This window comes from Chroicocephalus ridibundus, chromosome 3, assembly GCF_963924245.1.
Source record: "Chroicocephalus ridibundus chromosome 3, bChrRid1.1, whole genome shotgun sequence".
Taxonomy (NCBI): domain Eukaryota; kingdom Metazoa; phylum Chordata; class Aves; order Charadriiformes; family Laridae; genus Chroicocephalus; species Chroicocephalus ridibundus.
In genome coordinates, this window is record NC_086286.1 from 127,996,205 (window position 1) to 128,011,403 (window position 15,199).

Sequence of the window (15,199 nt, forward strand, 5' to 3'; positions counted from 1 at the left end):
AAGAGGCTGCCCAGGGCAGTGGTGGAGTCGCCATCCCTGGAGGGATTGAAAAGCCGGGCAGACGTGGTGCTGAGGGACGTGGGGTAGTGGTGGTTTTCATCAGTGTTGGGATGAGGGTTGGACTCGATGATCTGAAAGGTCTCTTCCAACGTGGGCAATTCTATGACTCTGTCCCTGGAGGTATTTAAAAGATGGTTAGACATAGTTCTGAGGGACGTGGGTTAGTGGTGGTTTTCGTTAGTAATGCGTTGGTGGTTGGACTCGATCTTGAAAGGTCCCCTCCAACCCAGGCGATTCTCTGATTCTATGTGTTCCTGGCTGGGCCCCGTCCCTTCGTCTTCCCTCCCCGCATCGTTCCCAGCGAGGCTTTGCCATGTTTACCGCGAGGAGAGCAGCGCCCGCCTGGCAACAGCTGAGTGCCCTGGTTAGAAACGCTGGGGGAGCACGGGAGGGCTCCTTCCCTTTGAAGTACCTCCTGGATTGATTCTTCTTGTCTCCTGAACAAAGCCGCGGCAGACAAACACGGCTCAGCTTCGTGGTGCAAACTTCAGCCCGCCTTTTATCCCGGGGGAAGAGAAGGCAGCAGCCTGCCTAAGGAGTGTTAAAGTTGGAAAACCTTCAAAGCCTCATCCGCAGCGCCCGTCATCGGGAGTGACAGGACATTCAAAGCTCTGCCTGATGTTCTGCGGTTCAGCGGCTGTTCACAGTCTCTGCTCGCTATGTTGGGAAAAGAAAAGCTTTCAAAGATGTTTTTTTTTGACATCTAATGACAAGCCTCGGCGGGTGGAGGCGGGGGGCAATGTATTCCTCCCTCCGCCGCCTGTGCGTGTAGGCACATAATTGGGTTGGAGCGCTCGCTAATTTTCAAAGTCTAACTTTGAAATGCCCGAAATAGGTTTGGATCAAGACCTTCCGTGTGTTGGCTGGAGCAGAGCAGGGCTTGTCCTGCTGCGGACACCGCAGCCGGGCTTAGAAAGGGCGGTGGAGCACGTGGGTGCCCCTCCTGCCCGGCAGACGGAGGGAGCCTTGATTTCAGGCCTGTCGGGTGTCAGCTTTTTGTTACCTTTATCACTAAAAAGAGAAAGTGTTCTCGTTTGCATTTGCAGCCCAGCATACAAGAGGATGGCTGGGGTAGCTCAGAGGTGACAACTCCCCAAGTGTCCCGTTTCCCTCTTGGTGGCCTGTGTCCAGTTGTCCCCAAAAGAGAAGCCGTGCTGTTGCGATAATATTGGGCAAATATGTTGTTTTCAGCCTTGTTTCCTGCGAGAAAGAAGCTTAATGCTTCATGCCGGTCCTTCTTCATACCTTTTTTCCCTCTGGGCCAGTTTTAACCCAGTTTGACAGATGGGTAGGAGCCTCCCAGATCCAGGAATAGCTGGCGGCTTATTTCCACGGTATCTGGAAGAGCTGTAATGGTGCCTGAAGGACAGGCTCCAGCATGAGCTCGGCCGTGCTACAAGACACCAGAGAATCTACTCAAGACTGGAGCCAGATTTCAACAGTTCTGGGGCCTCAGGAGGGGGGATCGGTCTTGCTGGTTTTTACCAGATGGAACCTGGAAGTCCAGCATTTATCAGACACCTCCTTTTCCTTTTTCTTATGGGGTGGTAGCCACGCCTGAGGGATCACAGAATCACAGAATCTTAGTGGTTGGAAGGGACCTCTGAGATCATCGAGTCCAACCACAAAAAAAACAAAACACAAAACAAAACAAAACAAAACAAAAAAACCCAAAAAACCAAAACACACACCAACACCCACCTACTAAACAAACAATAATCTTGGGCACTAGAGCATGCCCTGAAGAGCCATGTCTACACGTTTCTTAAATACCTCCAGGGATGGTGACTCCACCACCTCCCTGGGCAGGCTGTTCCAGTGCCTGACCACTCTTTCAGTAAAGGAATTCCTCCTAATATCTAACCTAAATCTCCCCTGCCGCAGCTTCATACCATTTCCTCTGCTCCTGTCATTATTCCCTTGGGAGAAGAGGCCAACCCCTGCCTCTCTACAGTTTCCTTTCAGGTAGTTGTAGAGGGCAATGAGGTCTCCCCTCAGCCTCCTCTTCTCCAAGCTAAACATGCCCAGCTCCCTCAGCCTCTCCTCACAGGACTTGTTCTCCAGACCCCTCACCAGCTTGGTGGCTCTCCTCTGGACACGCTCCAGCACTTCAATGTCTTTCCTGTAGTGAGGGGCCCAGACCTGAACACAGCACTCGAGGTGAGGCCTCACCAGTGCCGAGTACAGAGGCACGATGACTTCCCTACTTGGGATGCCATCCCAAGGGACATGGAAGGGCTGGAGAAGAGGGTCTGTGTGAACGTCATGGGGTTCAACCAGACCAAGTGCAGGGTCCTGCACCTGGTCTGAGCAATCCCAAGCACAAATCCAGGCTGGGGGCTGAAGGGATGGAGAGCAGCCCCAAGGAGAAGGACTTGGGGGTGTTGGTGGGTGAGAAGCTCCACAGGAGCCGGCACCGTGTGCTGGCAGCCCAGAACCCCCCCGCAGCCTGGGCTGCATCCCCAGCAGCGTGGGCAGCAGGGCGAGGGGGGGATTCTGCCCCTCTGCTGCGCTCGGGGGAGACCCCCCTGCAGTGCTGCCTCCAGCGCTGGGGCCTCGGCACAGGAGAGACACGGAGCTGTTGGAGCGGGGCCAGAGGAGGCCCCGGAGATGCTGGGAGGGCTGGAGCCCCTCTGCTGGGAGGACAGGCTGAGAGAGCTGGGGGGGTTCAGCCTGGAGAAGAGAAGGCTCCGCGGAGACCTTCCAGCCCCTGCCAGTCCCTCAAGGGGCTCCAGGAAAGCTGGGGAGGGACTCTGGAGCAGGGAGGGGAGCCGTGGGACGAGGGGGAACAGTTTTACACTGAAAGAGGGGAGATTTAGGTTAAAAATACAGAAGAAATTCTACCTTATGAAGCTGGTGAGCCCCTGTCCCAGGTTGCCCAGAGAAGCTGTGGCTGCCCCATCCCTGGAGGGGTTCAAGGCCAGGTTGTCCGGGGCTTGGAGCAACCTGGGCTGGTGGGAGGTGTCCCTGCCCAGGGCAGGGGGTGCCACTGGGTGGGCTTTAAGGTCCCTTCCCACCCAAACCATTCTGTGATTTTCCCCGAGAGGGCAGTTGCCTCCCTGGCTGCCCTTTGATGTCCAGGCAGGGCTGGCACAAGCAGATGGGCAGCTCCTGCCCAAGGCCTCGCTGCTGGTGAGTCCGTCCTGTCCTGTTTCCCTCTTGCAGCACAAGCTTGTGGCTGCTGCATGTCACCCAGGCTGCGAATCCAGCCGTGCCAAGAGCTGGCTCCAAAAATGGAAATAAGAGGAGGAATTGTGCTCGATATCAACAGATCTGGGCTTGCCGCCTCTTGCTTTTGGGCATGGCAGGAGATCTGGGCTCGATTTGAGCTGCTGTGGTACAAAGGTTCACAGCTGCATGGAGTGCAGGAGTCAAAGGGCGGTGGTAAGGAGCTGTTAGTGTCCTGGTGCCGGGTCTGTGTCAGGTGTTTGGGTACCCCAGAGGTCCCGCAAGAAGAGCTGGAGCTGTGAGACTCGGTGCCATCACCCGTTGGGTTTTATCTGTGTTTTGGGCAACTCCAGCTGGAATAAGTGTCTGCTTATAGTGGTCGGAGGACGGGGTTTGCTTCTCCTCTGGGCTTTGTGCAGGCAGTGTGTGACCAGAACTGGAGGTCAGCATGGTCATTGCACAAACAGCCCAGCCAGGGGCTCCGGCCATGACGTTGTTCATGAAAGTGCTGCAGGACTAGAGCAGGGCAGGGTTAGATCAGACATTAGGAAGAAGTTCTTTCCAGTGAGGGTGGTGAGACACTGGCCCAGGTTGCCCAGAGAGGGGGTGGAGGCCCCATCCCTGGAGACATCCAAGGCCAGGCTGGATGAGGCTCTGAGCAACCTGATCTAGTTGAAGATGTCCCCGCTCACTGCAGGGGGGTTGGACTAGATGGCCTTTAGAGGTCCCTTCCAACCCAACACATTCTGTGATTCGATGATTCTGTGATTCTAGGACCAGCCTGCAAAGCTCTGAGCAACTGGTCCTGTTTGTCTCGGAAACACGAAGCGACACCTGGCAGATTCTGCAATTGCAGTGTGAGCATCTGGCCACCTCCGTAACCCCGATCGAGGTTCATCGAGGGGCACGAGGTTCTCCAGCTTCCTCTTGGAGGCAGGAGCATCACGTTGGCTGTTTTTTAATAAATAGCCTGGCAGATGAGCCAAGGCTGAGTGATCCCGCAGGAGGGATGGGGACCCGGGGAACGCTGGTGTGGGCAGTGCCGCATCCTGGGCTGTGCGCTGCTGGGGGAAGCCCTGCCCACCCTGGGAACTTCTGGGATGATGTCAATATGCTTCTGTGGAGCACATCGGTCTAATTCTGTGTTCTTCCCCTGTCCCTCCTCCCTGGCCAGGACCAGCTGGACCTGCAAGAAAGGCTGTGTTTGTCCCTGAGCCCACCCTGTACTAAGCCCAGCGCTCCCTCACGGCATATAAAGACCAGTTTGGGACAAGTGAACCCCACAAGCGGTGTGGGGGGAGGTGCAAGGTGTTGCTGGCAGCCTTGATCCTGGGGCAGCTGGGGCTTCGCTGGGAGGAGAGATGCTGGGAGCAGCCAACGCCATCTACAAATACCCCAAAAGTGTTTTGAAAGTAAAATTTTTCTCCTGGGGTTGGCCAGGGCAGGAGGTTGGTGTTTTGCTGGTGGGCACCCAGGCGGTTTGGGAGAGAGGAGGAGGAGGGATGGCCGCGGGTCCGTGCTGCTGCAGGGGGGTGACCCTGGTCTCTGCCTGCTCCCAGGTACGTCTGCATTGCCATGGAGGCCCTGGACCAGCTCCTCATGGCCTGCCACTGCCAGAGCATTAACCTCTTCGTGGAGAGCTTCCTGAAGATGGTGGCGAAGCTGCTGGAGTCGGAGAAGCCCAACCTGCAGATCCTGGGGACCAACTCGGTGAGTTGCAGTGCAGCGGGAGGCGGCTTTCCTTGTCCTTGGCTTTCCACCCTGCCTGTCACCCCCCCATCTCTGCGCAGTGCCAGGGCAGGAAACCTTGTTGGGAAAGAATGAGGAGGATTTATGGTGTCCCCTCTCGTGTGTCCTGCCACGTGTGAGGTTTCCAAGCCCCGGTCTGTGCTGCCCACGCGCTGTCTCTGCCGCTTGCTGTCTGTGACCGTCGCTGCTCTCTGATCTCTCTGCCAAGCCTTCCCTCCCTTGAATTCAGCTTTACCAAAACGAGCCCGAGGACACGGGGGCTGTCAGCGGTTTCGGACAGTAGACCAACTTAGGAGGTGATCCCCATGGATTTTGGGAGCTCTTTGTGCTCAGAAAAGGGCTGGCTTAAACAGAGCTGCTGCTTGCAATAAACGGCTTAGCGGGACCGGGGATGTGTCAGTCACAGGCATCAAATGAGGGGAAGGGAGAAGCGCGGATGAACAAAGGGGACGTTCTCCCAGCATCCAAACTGCTGATCCCGGCTGGCAGCCAGCAGCCGCTTTTGCCTGGCCTTTCTGCTGGTTTTTACTGGGAACACTGGGTGTACCCGACACCCGGGTTTGCGAGGGCTCTGCCAGTGCCCCGGTACCTTGGCGTCCGTCCTTGCTGCTTTTGAAGAGGGGGTTTGGATGGAGCTGATCATCCCGTGGGCAGGAGGCTGGGCTGGGTAGATGATGCTCTCTCAAGTGCCTGGGAGAAGCCCTGGGAGAAGTGGGAAGATTGATCCCTCGGTTGAAACCCACCGCTGACAACAGTTTACCGTGGTGTTTTGGTGGGGGGATGCCGCCATAAGCGCCAGGTATGCTGCAATGGGAGCAGGGTCTTCAGGCAGCACCCACATCCCTCTGCCCAAGGGTGGCCCAAGCTCCATGGGAGAGCGCAGAGGTGCCACTTGTTGTCCAAACCTCTTGAGATGTGACAGAGCTGCCTGGATTACAGAATCACAGAATGGTGGGGGTTGGCAGGGACCTCTGGAGATCATCCCGTCCAACCCCTGGCCAGAGCAGGGTCACCCAGAGCAGGTGGCACAGGAACGCGTCCAGGCGGGGTTGGAATGTCTCCAGAGACGGAGACTCCCCCACCTCTCTGGGCAGCCTGTGCCAGGGCTCTGCCACCCTCACAGCAAAGAAGTTCCTCCTCACGTTGAGATGGAATTTCCCATGGTCAAGTTTGTGCCCGTTGCCCCTTGTCCTGTCCCCGGGCACCACTGAGAAGAGCCTGGCCCCATCCTCTTGCCCCCCGCCCTTTAGCTATTGCTGAGCATTGATGAGATCCCCTCTCAGCCTGCTCTGCTCCAGCTGAACAGCCCCAGGGCTCTCGGCCTTTCCTCAGCACAGAGATGCTCCAGCCCCTCAGCATCTCCGTAGCCTCCGCTGGACTCTCTCCAGTTCCCTGTCCCAGTGGCAAGCAGCTGGGTCTCTTGCTGAGACATCACCCTGTGTTGCAGTGCAGCCCATGCAGTATCCCCTTGCTCAGCCCCTGAGTGGGTTGGGAAATTAAGGGGTTGTCCCAGGGTCTGGAGGGACCTGGGGGAAGGTAGGGTTTAAAGCTCAACCCAGCCAGCGTCTCCCTACCCATGGCTGCTCTCTGGACACTGCTCGGGTCCTTGGTGCCTGAGCAGAGCCCCGCATTGAAGGGGCCACCAGCACGCGGCATGGAGCTGAACCTCAACAGGAGCTGCTGACATGGAGCTGGGGAGGGGACAGCCCTCACCATAGTGGCTCATGATGCCACGGCAGAGACTTCATCTGCTTGAGTGTAGGAGAGCTCTACAGAGGGATCTGGACAGGCTGGATCGATGGGCCGAGGCCAATGGTGTGAGGTTCAACAAGGCCAAGTGCCAGGTCTTGCCCTTGGGTCACACCAATTCCATGGACGCTTCAGGCTGGGGGCAGAGTGGCTGGAGAGCTGCCTGCGGAAAAGGACCTGGGGGTGTTGGTCGACAGAGGCTGAGTATGAGCCAGCATTGGGCCCAGGTGGCCAAGGAGGCCACCAGCATCCTGGCCTGTGTCAGCCCTAGTGTGGCCAGCAGGAGTGGGGCAGTGACCGTCCCCCTGGACTGGGCACTGGGGAGGCCCCACCTCGAGGGCTGTGTCCAGGTTTGGGCCCCTCACGCCAAGAAAGACCTTGAGGGGCTGGAGCATGTCCAGAGAAGGGCAACGGAGCTGGTGAGGGGTCTGGAGCACAAGTCTGGTGAGGAGCGGCTGAGGGCGCTGGGGGTGTTCAGCCTGGAGAAGAGGGGGCTGAGGGGAGACCTTCTGGCTCTCTACAGCTCCCTGAAAGGAGGGGGTAGCCAGGGGGGGTCGGGCTCTTCTCCCAAGGAACAGGCCATGGGACAAGAGGAAACGGCCTCAAGTTGCGCCAGGGGAGGTTTAGGATGGATATTGGGAACAATTTCCTCCTGGAAAGGGTTGTGAAGCGTTGGAAGAGGCTGCCCAGGGCAGTGGTGGAGTCGCCATCCCTGGAGGGATTGAAAAGCCGGGCAGACGTGGTGCTGAGGGCCATGGGGTAGTGGTGGTTTTTGTCAGAGTTACGTTGATGGTTGGACTTGATGATCTGAAAGGTCCCTTCCAACCTCAACGATTCTATGATTCAGCAAACTGCCCCCAGCACAGACATCCTTGAGTGGGAGGCATTGGGTCAAGGCAAGACAGAGCCATGTCTTGGCTTTCCTGCCCGTGTGGACCAAACCTCAGGTTTCCTGCCTGTCCAGAGCAAACCCCCCGCTTTCAGGCACCCGTGGAGAGGAGAAATGGTCCTGGGCCACGGGGAGGTGTTTCCTTAGGCTGCTGTCACTGCGCTCGGGAACCGGTAGCGGGTGTTTTAACGAGGAGTCCAGATCGGGGATGATGGTTTAGTGATGCTTTTTTATGTCCCCTCAAGTGTGGCGGCACTCCGAGGGCAAACAGCACAGCAAACTTGTGGGCTTTTATGGAAAAGTGAGTAATGATAATGAGACACTTATTCCTATATCTGCTAATGAGGAATGTGCCGCAGGCTCGTGCTTAATTAGCGGGTGCTGTCTCAAGCAATCTTCACAATAAAGGAGCTGATGGTGAAGGCGGGAGGAGGTTGTTTATAGAAACCTGCTCCGCGTGAGTCATCCTCCACCGCGTGAAAGAAATCGCGCCTGAAACACGTCCGTGCGTCTGTCCCCCTCCTCGCGCGGAGCCGAGGTGTCACGCCGCGGAGGGGCTGATCCCGGGGACCGGCCACCGGGCTCCATGGAGGTGGCAGCGACAATCCAGCGTCCCGCCATCACCGTGACCCCGTCCTATAATCCCCGGGGGCGAACATATGGAGCTGCAGCTCAAATCCACTTTGGTTTCTCAGCCTCGTTAGGAGGCGGCTGGGCAACCTCCTCGCTTTGGGGAGGCACCATCTCATTTCCAGCTTGATGGCATTCCCGTTTTATTTTTCCTTCAACCAAGATTGATCTTTCATTGAAACAGCTCTTCCCCCGCCTTGATGTTCCTCTTCTGATGTATGTATGTCTGGTGTATTTATAGGTGGCAGCGTTATCCCTTCCCAGCCGTTGTTTTCCTTCTCCGAGGCAGCCGCGCTCCTCGCGTTTCCCCCGCCGTTGTTCCCTGCTCGTCCCAGCCGTGTTTCAGTTGGAGTTTATCAGCTCCAAGCAGGCGATCCCAAGCTGCCCAGCCCCACACCCCTCCAAACCACAGCAGAAACGGGGCCATTTCATTGCATTTCGATGTTTTAAACTCTTTTCTCGGTGGAAATACCGCCTGAAGTCGCAGAGCAGCTTTTCGGCTGGGATGCGATGGCCGTTAGTGAAAATAAGTCACTTTCCCTAAAGGTTTGATGCTTCCTCTCCTGCCAGCCCAGCTCTTGCTGGGTCATTTCTGTGTGTCCTGGTGCTGCTTTTTCCCACTGGGCACGGGTTGGCGATGGGATGGGCATCTCCGGTAATTGCTGCATCCTTGTAGGGGCAGCCGAACCTTGGGAAAATGCAATGGTCTGTGAGCAAGTGGCAGAGTCCTAAAAATGTCCCATCGATGGAACAAGGAGAGGCTTCGAGGCTGATTTTTCTCTCTTCTTGCCTGCTTTTTGCCAAGTTCTGGCCCTTGTGGAGGCTGCAGGCTGAAAATGGATGCAGGGAGGGCGGCTGCCTCCAGCTGTTGGCAGATGTGAAGACTGTGCTGTATCCAGTGTCACCGGGTGTAGCGGCAGAGAGCTGAATTGTAGGATCACGGGATGGTTTGGGTGGGAACGGACCTTCAAAGGCCATCTGCCCTGGGCAGGGACACCTCCCACCAGCCCAGGTTGCTCCAAGCCCTGTCCAACCTGGCCTTGAACCCCTCCAGGGATGGGGCAGCCACAGCTTCTCTGGGCAACCTGGGCCAGGGGCTCACCACCCTCAGAGTGAAACATTTCTTCCTTCTATCTAGTCTGAATCTTTCCTCTTCCATTTTAAAGCCATTACCCCTCGTCCTGGACCCCAGCGCTGGAGGCAGCACTGCAGGGGGGTCTCCCCCGAGCGCAGCAGAGGGGCAGAATCCCCCCCTCGCCCTGCTGCCCACGCTGCTGGGGATGCAGCCCAGGCTGCGGGGCGTTTCCGGGCTGCCTGCGCACGGTGCCGGCTCCTGTGGAGCTTCTCACCCACCAACACCCCCAAGTGCTTCTCCTCAGGGCTGCTCTCCATCCCTCCATCCCCAGCCTGGGCTGGGACCAGGGGTTGCCCCAACCCATGTGCAGGACCTTGCACTTGGTCTGGTTGAACCTCATGAGGTTGACCCAGACCCACTTCTCCAGCCTGTCCAGGTTCCTGTGGATGACATCCTGTCCCTCAGGTGTGTCACCGCCCCACTCAGCTTGGCGTCATCAGCAAACGTGCTGAGGGTGCCCATGATCCCACTTTGTATGTCATTGATGAAGATACTGGACAGTGGTGGTGCCAATATGGATCCCTGAGGGACACCACTTGTCATCAATGTCCATCGGGACATTGAGGTGTGCTGCTGGCGTGGACGAGTGGGCTGGAAATCTTCGAGGCCTTGACAGCTTCACAGAATCCCAGACTGGCAGGGGTTGGCAGGGACCTCTGGAGACCATCCCGTCCAACCCCCGGCCACAGCAGGGTCACCCAGAGCAGGTGGCACAGGAACGCGTCCAGGCGGGGTTGGAATGTCTCCAGAGACGGAGACTCCCCCACCTCTCTGGGCAGCCTGTGCCAGGGCTCTGCCACCCTCACAGCAAAGAAGTTCCTCCTCATGTTGAGATGGAACTTCCCATGGGCAAGTTCGTGCCCGTTGCCCCTTGTCCTGTCCCCGGGCACCACTGAGAAGAGCCTGGCCCCATCCTCCTGACAGTCACCTTTTAAGTATTTACAAGCGTTGATAAGGTCCCCCCTCAGCCGTCTTTTTTCCAGACTGAAAAGACCCAGATCCCTCAGCCTTTCCTCATCAGAGAGATGTTCCAGTCCCCTCATCATCTTGGTAGCCCTTTGCTGTCCCCTCCCCAGCAGTTCCCTGTCCTTCTGGAACCGGGGAGCCCAGAACTGGCCCCAGTGCTCCAGCTGTGGCCTCCCCAGGGCAGAGCAGAGGGGGAGGATGACCTCCCTCCACCTGCTGGCCACACTCTTCTTGATGCCCCCAGGATGCCATTGGCCTTCTTGGCCATGAGGGCACATTGCTGGCTCATGGCCATCCCGTTGTCCCCCAGGACTCCCAGGTCTCTTTCCACCGAGCTGCTCTCCAGCAGGTCATCCCCAACCTGTCCTGGTGCAGGGGGTTCTTCCTCCCCAGGTGCAGCACCCTACACGTGCCCTTGTTCAATTTCATAAAGTTTCTCTCTGCCCAGAATAAGGGTGTGCTGATGGGATGGTCCTGTTTGGTTGCCTGATGGCACAAAACAAGCTGCCATCCTCCGTGTGGGTGTGGGGTTGATACCTGCACATTCTGGCTGCGGAGAAGTCGTTCCCTTCCGTTATTTTGTGGTGCTTCTTGGCCATGGGACCCTTGGGATGTCTCTCCCGGATCTGCCACAGGGAGCCCTATTACCGTTCCTCACTCTGCACCTTGCCCTCGCCTCCGGTGGCACGTGGAGATGCCATGAGCTTAAAACCCCCCACTTCGTGCGTTGTCTGGTACAGAGGTTCCTTATGTAACAGCTCTGCATTTTTCTGGTGAGTAAGAGGAGTTTATCAGTTGGAGCCCGTCCCCGCACTCTGGGAACAATTCCTGGTGGGGCTGAGCCAGCTCCTTCGCTTGCGCAGAGCCAGCCTTTGCAGCTGATGGTAATAATAGCCCGGCACAGCGGGTGCGTGCTACTCATCGAATCATAGAATAGTTTAGGTTGGAAGGGACCTTAAAGGCCACCCAGTGCCACCCCCTGCCCTGGGCAGGGACACCTCCCACCAGCCCAGGTTGCTCCAAGCCCCGGCCAACCTGGCCTTGAACCCCTCCAGGGATGGGGCAGCCACAGCTTCTCTGGGCAACCTGGGCCAGGGGCTCACCCCCCTCACACCAAAGAATTTCTTCCCAATATCTCATCTCAATCTCCCCTCTTGCAGTTAATCTTATGCCCTTACACCAAGTGGGACGATAAAATATGGGGACTCGGTGGCATGATGCTTGTCCTAAGCCAAGGATAAACCTCATCCATTTGCAGCACCAGGAGCCGTTGGGTGGATGCAGGCTGACCGCTCTCTATGTTCCAGCCAGGAGCTGGTGCCTTGGGTTTTGTGGCAGCTCTTGTGCCATTGAGGTTTTATTTATTTTTCCCTTTTTTAAAGCTACCCCTGTCAGCACGATTGGATGAGTTGGGGTTGCCCCTTCCTGCCTGACCCTTTGTTCCCATCCTTTCACAAATAAGTTTGGGCATTCAGAGGAAAGCTTGAAAACATGTTTATCCTTTCTTCCTCCTTAATTCTCTCCCTGAAAGCTTAAAAGCCAGATCTGCTGGTCAGCTGGCATTTCTGGCAAGCTCCGTGTCTGTTGGCATGGCCCTGCTGGAAGGGAGCGATGGGACCTTGTGCTGCGGGTGAGATCTTGGAGGTGGGTAAGAAGCCACTTGTGGTTGGTTTCTCCACTGGCATCTCCAAGGCTGTTTTCTCAGCACAGGAGAGACACGGAGCTGTTGGAGCGGGGCCAGAGGAGGCCCCGGAGATGCTGGGAGGGCTGGAGCCCCTCTGCTGGGAGGACAGGCTGAGAGAGCTGGGGGGGTTCAGCCTGGAGAAGAGAAGGCTCCGCGGAGACCTTCCAGCCCCTGCCAGTCCCTCAAGGGGCTCCAGGAAAGCTGGGGAGGGACTCTGGAGCAGGGAGGGGAGCCATGGGACGAGGGGGAAGGGTTTTACACTGGAAGAGGGGAGATTGAGATGAGATATTGGGAAGAAATTCTTTGGTGTGAGGGGGGTGAGCCCCTGGCCCAGGTTGCCCAGAGAAGCTGTGGCTGCCCCATCCCTGGAGGGGTTCAAGGCCAGGTTGGCCGGGGCTTGGAGCAAGCTGGGCTGGTGGGAGGTGTCCCTGCCCAGGGCAGGGGGTGGCACTGGGTGGACTTTAAGGTCCCTTCCCACCCAAACCAGTCTGTGATTCTATGATTCTGCCCTACAGCAGTGTTTGGGAAATCTTGGCCAGCTTTTGTGCCATCTGGGAGGATGGGAAGAAGCTGGGGGCAAATTGATCTCCTGTTACTGGTGTGTGCTGCATATTAGGGCTCCCTAACTCAGAGCCTTGTTGCACCTCTCAATGCCCTTTACTGGGAGTGCTGGGGCTTGTGATGAGGTTTGCAGCATCCGCAGCCAGGTCTGGGTGCTGCTGGAGCTCGGTGGGACAATACAATGGCACGTTCCTGCTGGGGAACCCCGTGTCCTGGGTGCAGCTGGGCGTCCTGACTTGTCACCCCCAGCCCATGCCGAGCTGCTGGAGTGAAGAGCCCTGTGTTACGCTGCTGAAGCCCACAAATGTTTGCTGGTTTGGGGAGGAATTTTAAGTGTATTTTTTTTTCATGCCCTCTTTCTTCTCTCCCAGTTCGTGAAGTTTGCCAACATCGAGGAGGACACCCCGTCCTATCACCGCAGCTACGACTTCTTTGTCTCCCGCTTCAGCGAGATGTGCCACTCCAGCCACGATGACCTGGATATCCGGACGAAGTGAGTCACATAAGCAGGGTGTCCCTGGCTCTGCTGGCTCCCGGGGGGGACTTCCCTGTGCCCCCCAGCCTCCCCCTTTCCTGGAGAAGCGCCTGTTTTGGGGGACGGGTTGGATGCAGGCTGCAAGGACCGATTGCTTTGTGCTGTGCTGGAGGTGTACAGTGATTCCTTGGAGCTGGGCGCATTCAGGGTGCTGGTCTTAATGGTTGATGGGCTTAAAGGTCCCTTCCAACCTAGACAAGTCTGGTGAGGAGCGGCTGAGGGAGCTGGGGGTGTTCAGCCTGGAGAAGAGGGGGCTGAGGGGAGACCTTCTGGCTCTCTACAGCTCCCTGAAAGGAGGGGGTAGCCAGGGGGGGTCGGGCTCTTCTCCCAAGGAACAGGCCATGGCACAAGAGGAAGCGGCCTCAAGTTGCGCCAGGGGAGGTTTAGGATGGATATTGGGAACAATTTCCTCCTGGAAAGGGTTGTGAAGCATTGGAAGAGGCTGCCCAGGGCAGTGGTGGAGTCGCCATCCCTGGAGGGATTGAAAAGCCGGGCAGACGTGGTGCTGAGGGCCATGGGGTAGTGGTGGCCTTGGCAGGGTTGGGTTGATGGTTGGACTCAATGATCTTAAAGGTCTTTCCAACCTGGGCAATTCTATGATTCTATGATCTTTAAGCATTTCTCACTTTCGCTCCAGGGCCAGGGCCCGCAGACAGCTGGAGCTCAGGGCGGGAGGCGAGGAAATGATCCTGGCCCCAAAAGGAAGGATGACGATGATGACGGGAAGAGGCCCTCACTCTTAGCAGAGTGAGCGTTCACTCAAAACCTGCCTCCTGCAGCCGCGCGGTCTGTTATTTTCCACGTTTAAAGGCGGTTACATCTCTCCAGACAGCATCGAGGGCTGACTGGCGTTGCTGTGATGGGAAACCTGCCCTGGGGGGATTAATTACAACTAAAGCAGACAGATTAATGTTGTTTACCGCTGCCAAGGCCGGGCCTGCTGGCGGTGTATTTAAAATGGCCCTGGGAGGCACCGAGAGCACCTGTGGCTCTCGCCGGGGAGCTCTGGGCAGGAGGCCACTGGTTTGAAGCAGAGCCCAGGTGCCGGGCAGCATTCGAGCACATCGTCTCGGTGCTGTTCCCAGAGCTGCTGGCCCGGGGACCAGTTGCCTTGGCTGGTTGAACCCCTGAGGTTCTCCTCTCCTGGTGGAGGCTTGGCTCCAAGGACCAGGCTTCCCTCCTTTCAACACTGCAGACTCCCAGGGTTGGGGTTTTTCCCTTAAAACCAAAATAATGCAGAAGGCTCATTATTTTCACTTGACCTTCGGGGCACGGGTCAGGCTGGCTAAATTGCATTGGAGACTGGAAGAGAGGAATTCTGCAGCTCCTGTGATTAAAAAGGAGTGCTCTGCTTTCCTGGGCCCTTGGTGCTCCTCAAAGCTCCTTCCTCAAGAATTGTGTCTCGGTCTGATTATTGCCTTGATTAGATCTGCAAAATGGGTTAGGGAGACCTCAGAGCAGGTTATTTAATGCGTTTATTTCTGCAGATAAGGACGTGAGGTCTTTCTCGGGCGTTACTTCTCCCGTGAGGACAGGCTGAGAGAGCTGGGGGGGTTCAGCCTGGAGAAGAGAAGGCTCCGCGGAGACCTTCCAGCCCCTGCCAGTCCCTCAAGGGGCTCCAGGAAAGCTGGGGAGGGACTCTGGAGCAGGGAGGGGAGCCGTGGGACGAGGGGGAAGGGTTTTACACTGGAAGAGGGGAGATTGGGATGAGCTATTGGGAAGAAATTCTTTGGTGTGAGGGGGGTGAGCCCCTGGCCCAGGTTGCCCAGAGAAGCTGTGGCTGCCCCATCCCTGGAGGGGTTCAAGGCCAGGTTGGCCGGGGCTTGGAGCAACCTGGGCTGGTGGGAGGTGTCCCTGCCCAGGGCCTTGCCATGGGCTTTAAGGTCCCTTCCAGCCCCAACCATTCTGTGGTACGATTCTGTGATTAGCAGAGGGCATTGAGGGGCTGGTTTCAGACCTGGGGATCCTGCTGCGTAGGGCAATTTTTATTGATGACTTTATTGACCAGAGCAGAGTCAGGATCATTGGAGCCAGAAAGGACGCAGGTGTCAAAAAGCCCCTGGGATTCCCTAG

The 15,199-nt window shown here is 57.1% G+C and overlaps 1 protein-coding gene across 6 annotated transcripts in view; it reads left to right on the forward strand.

Annotated features, from left to right (window-relative positions):
• EFR3B (EFR3 homolog B) overlaps nucleotides 1–15,199 on the forward strand; it is a 52,885-nt gene that overhangs the window by 15,339 nt on the left and 22,347 nt on the right. For all 6 annotated transcript variants that reach the window (XR_010070492.1, XM_063330754.1, XM_063330755.1 and 3 more), the window contains exons 4-5: nucleotides 4,788–4,938; nucleotides 12,963–13,084. Coding sequence is in view for 5 of the 6 variants with exons in the window: in XM_063330754.1 (XP_063186824.1) it covers nucleotides 4,788–4,938; nucleotides 12,963–13,084 (273 nt within the window). In the remaining variant the exon portion in view is untranslated. The remainder of the gene's footprint in view (nucleotides 1–4,787; nucleotides 4,939–12,962; nucleotides 13,085–15,199) is intronic.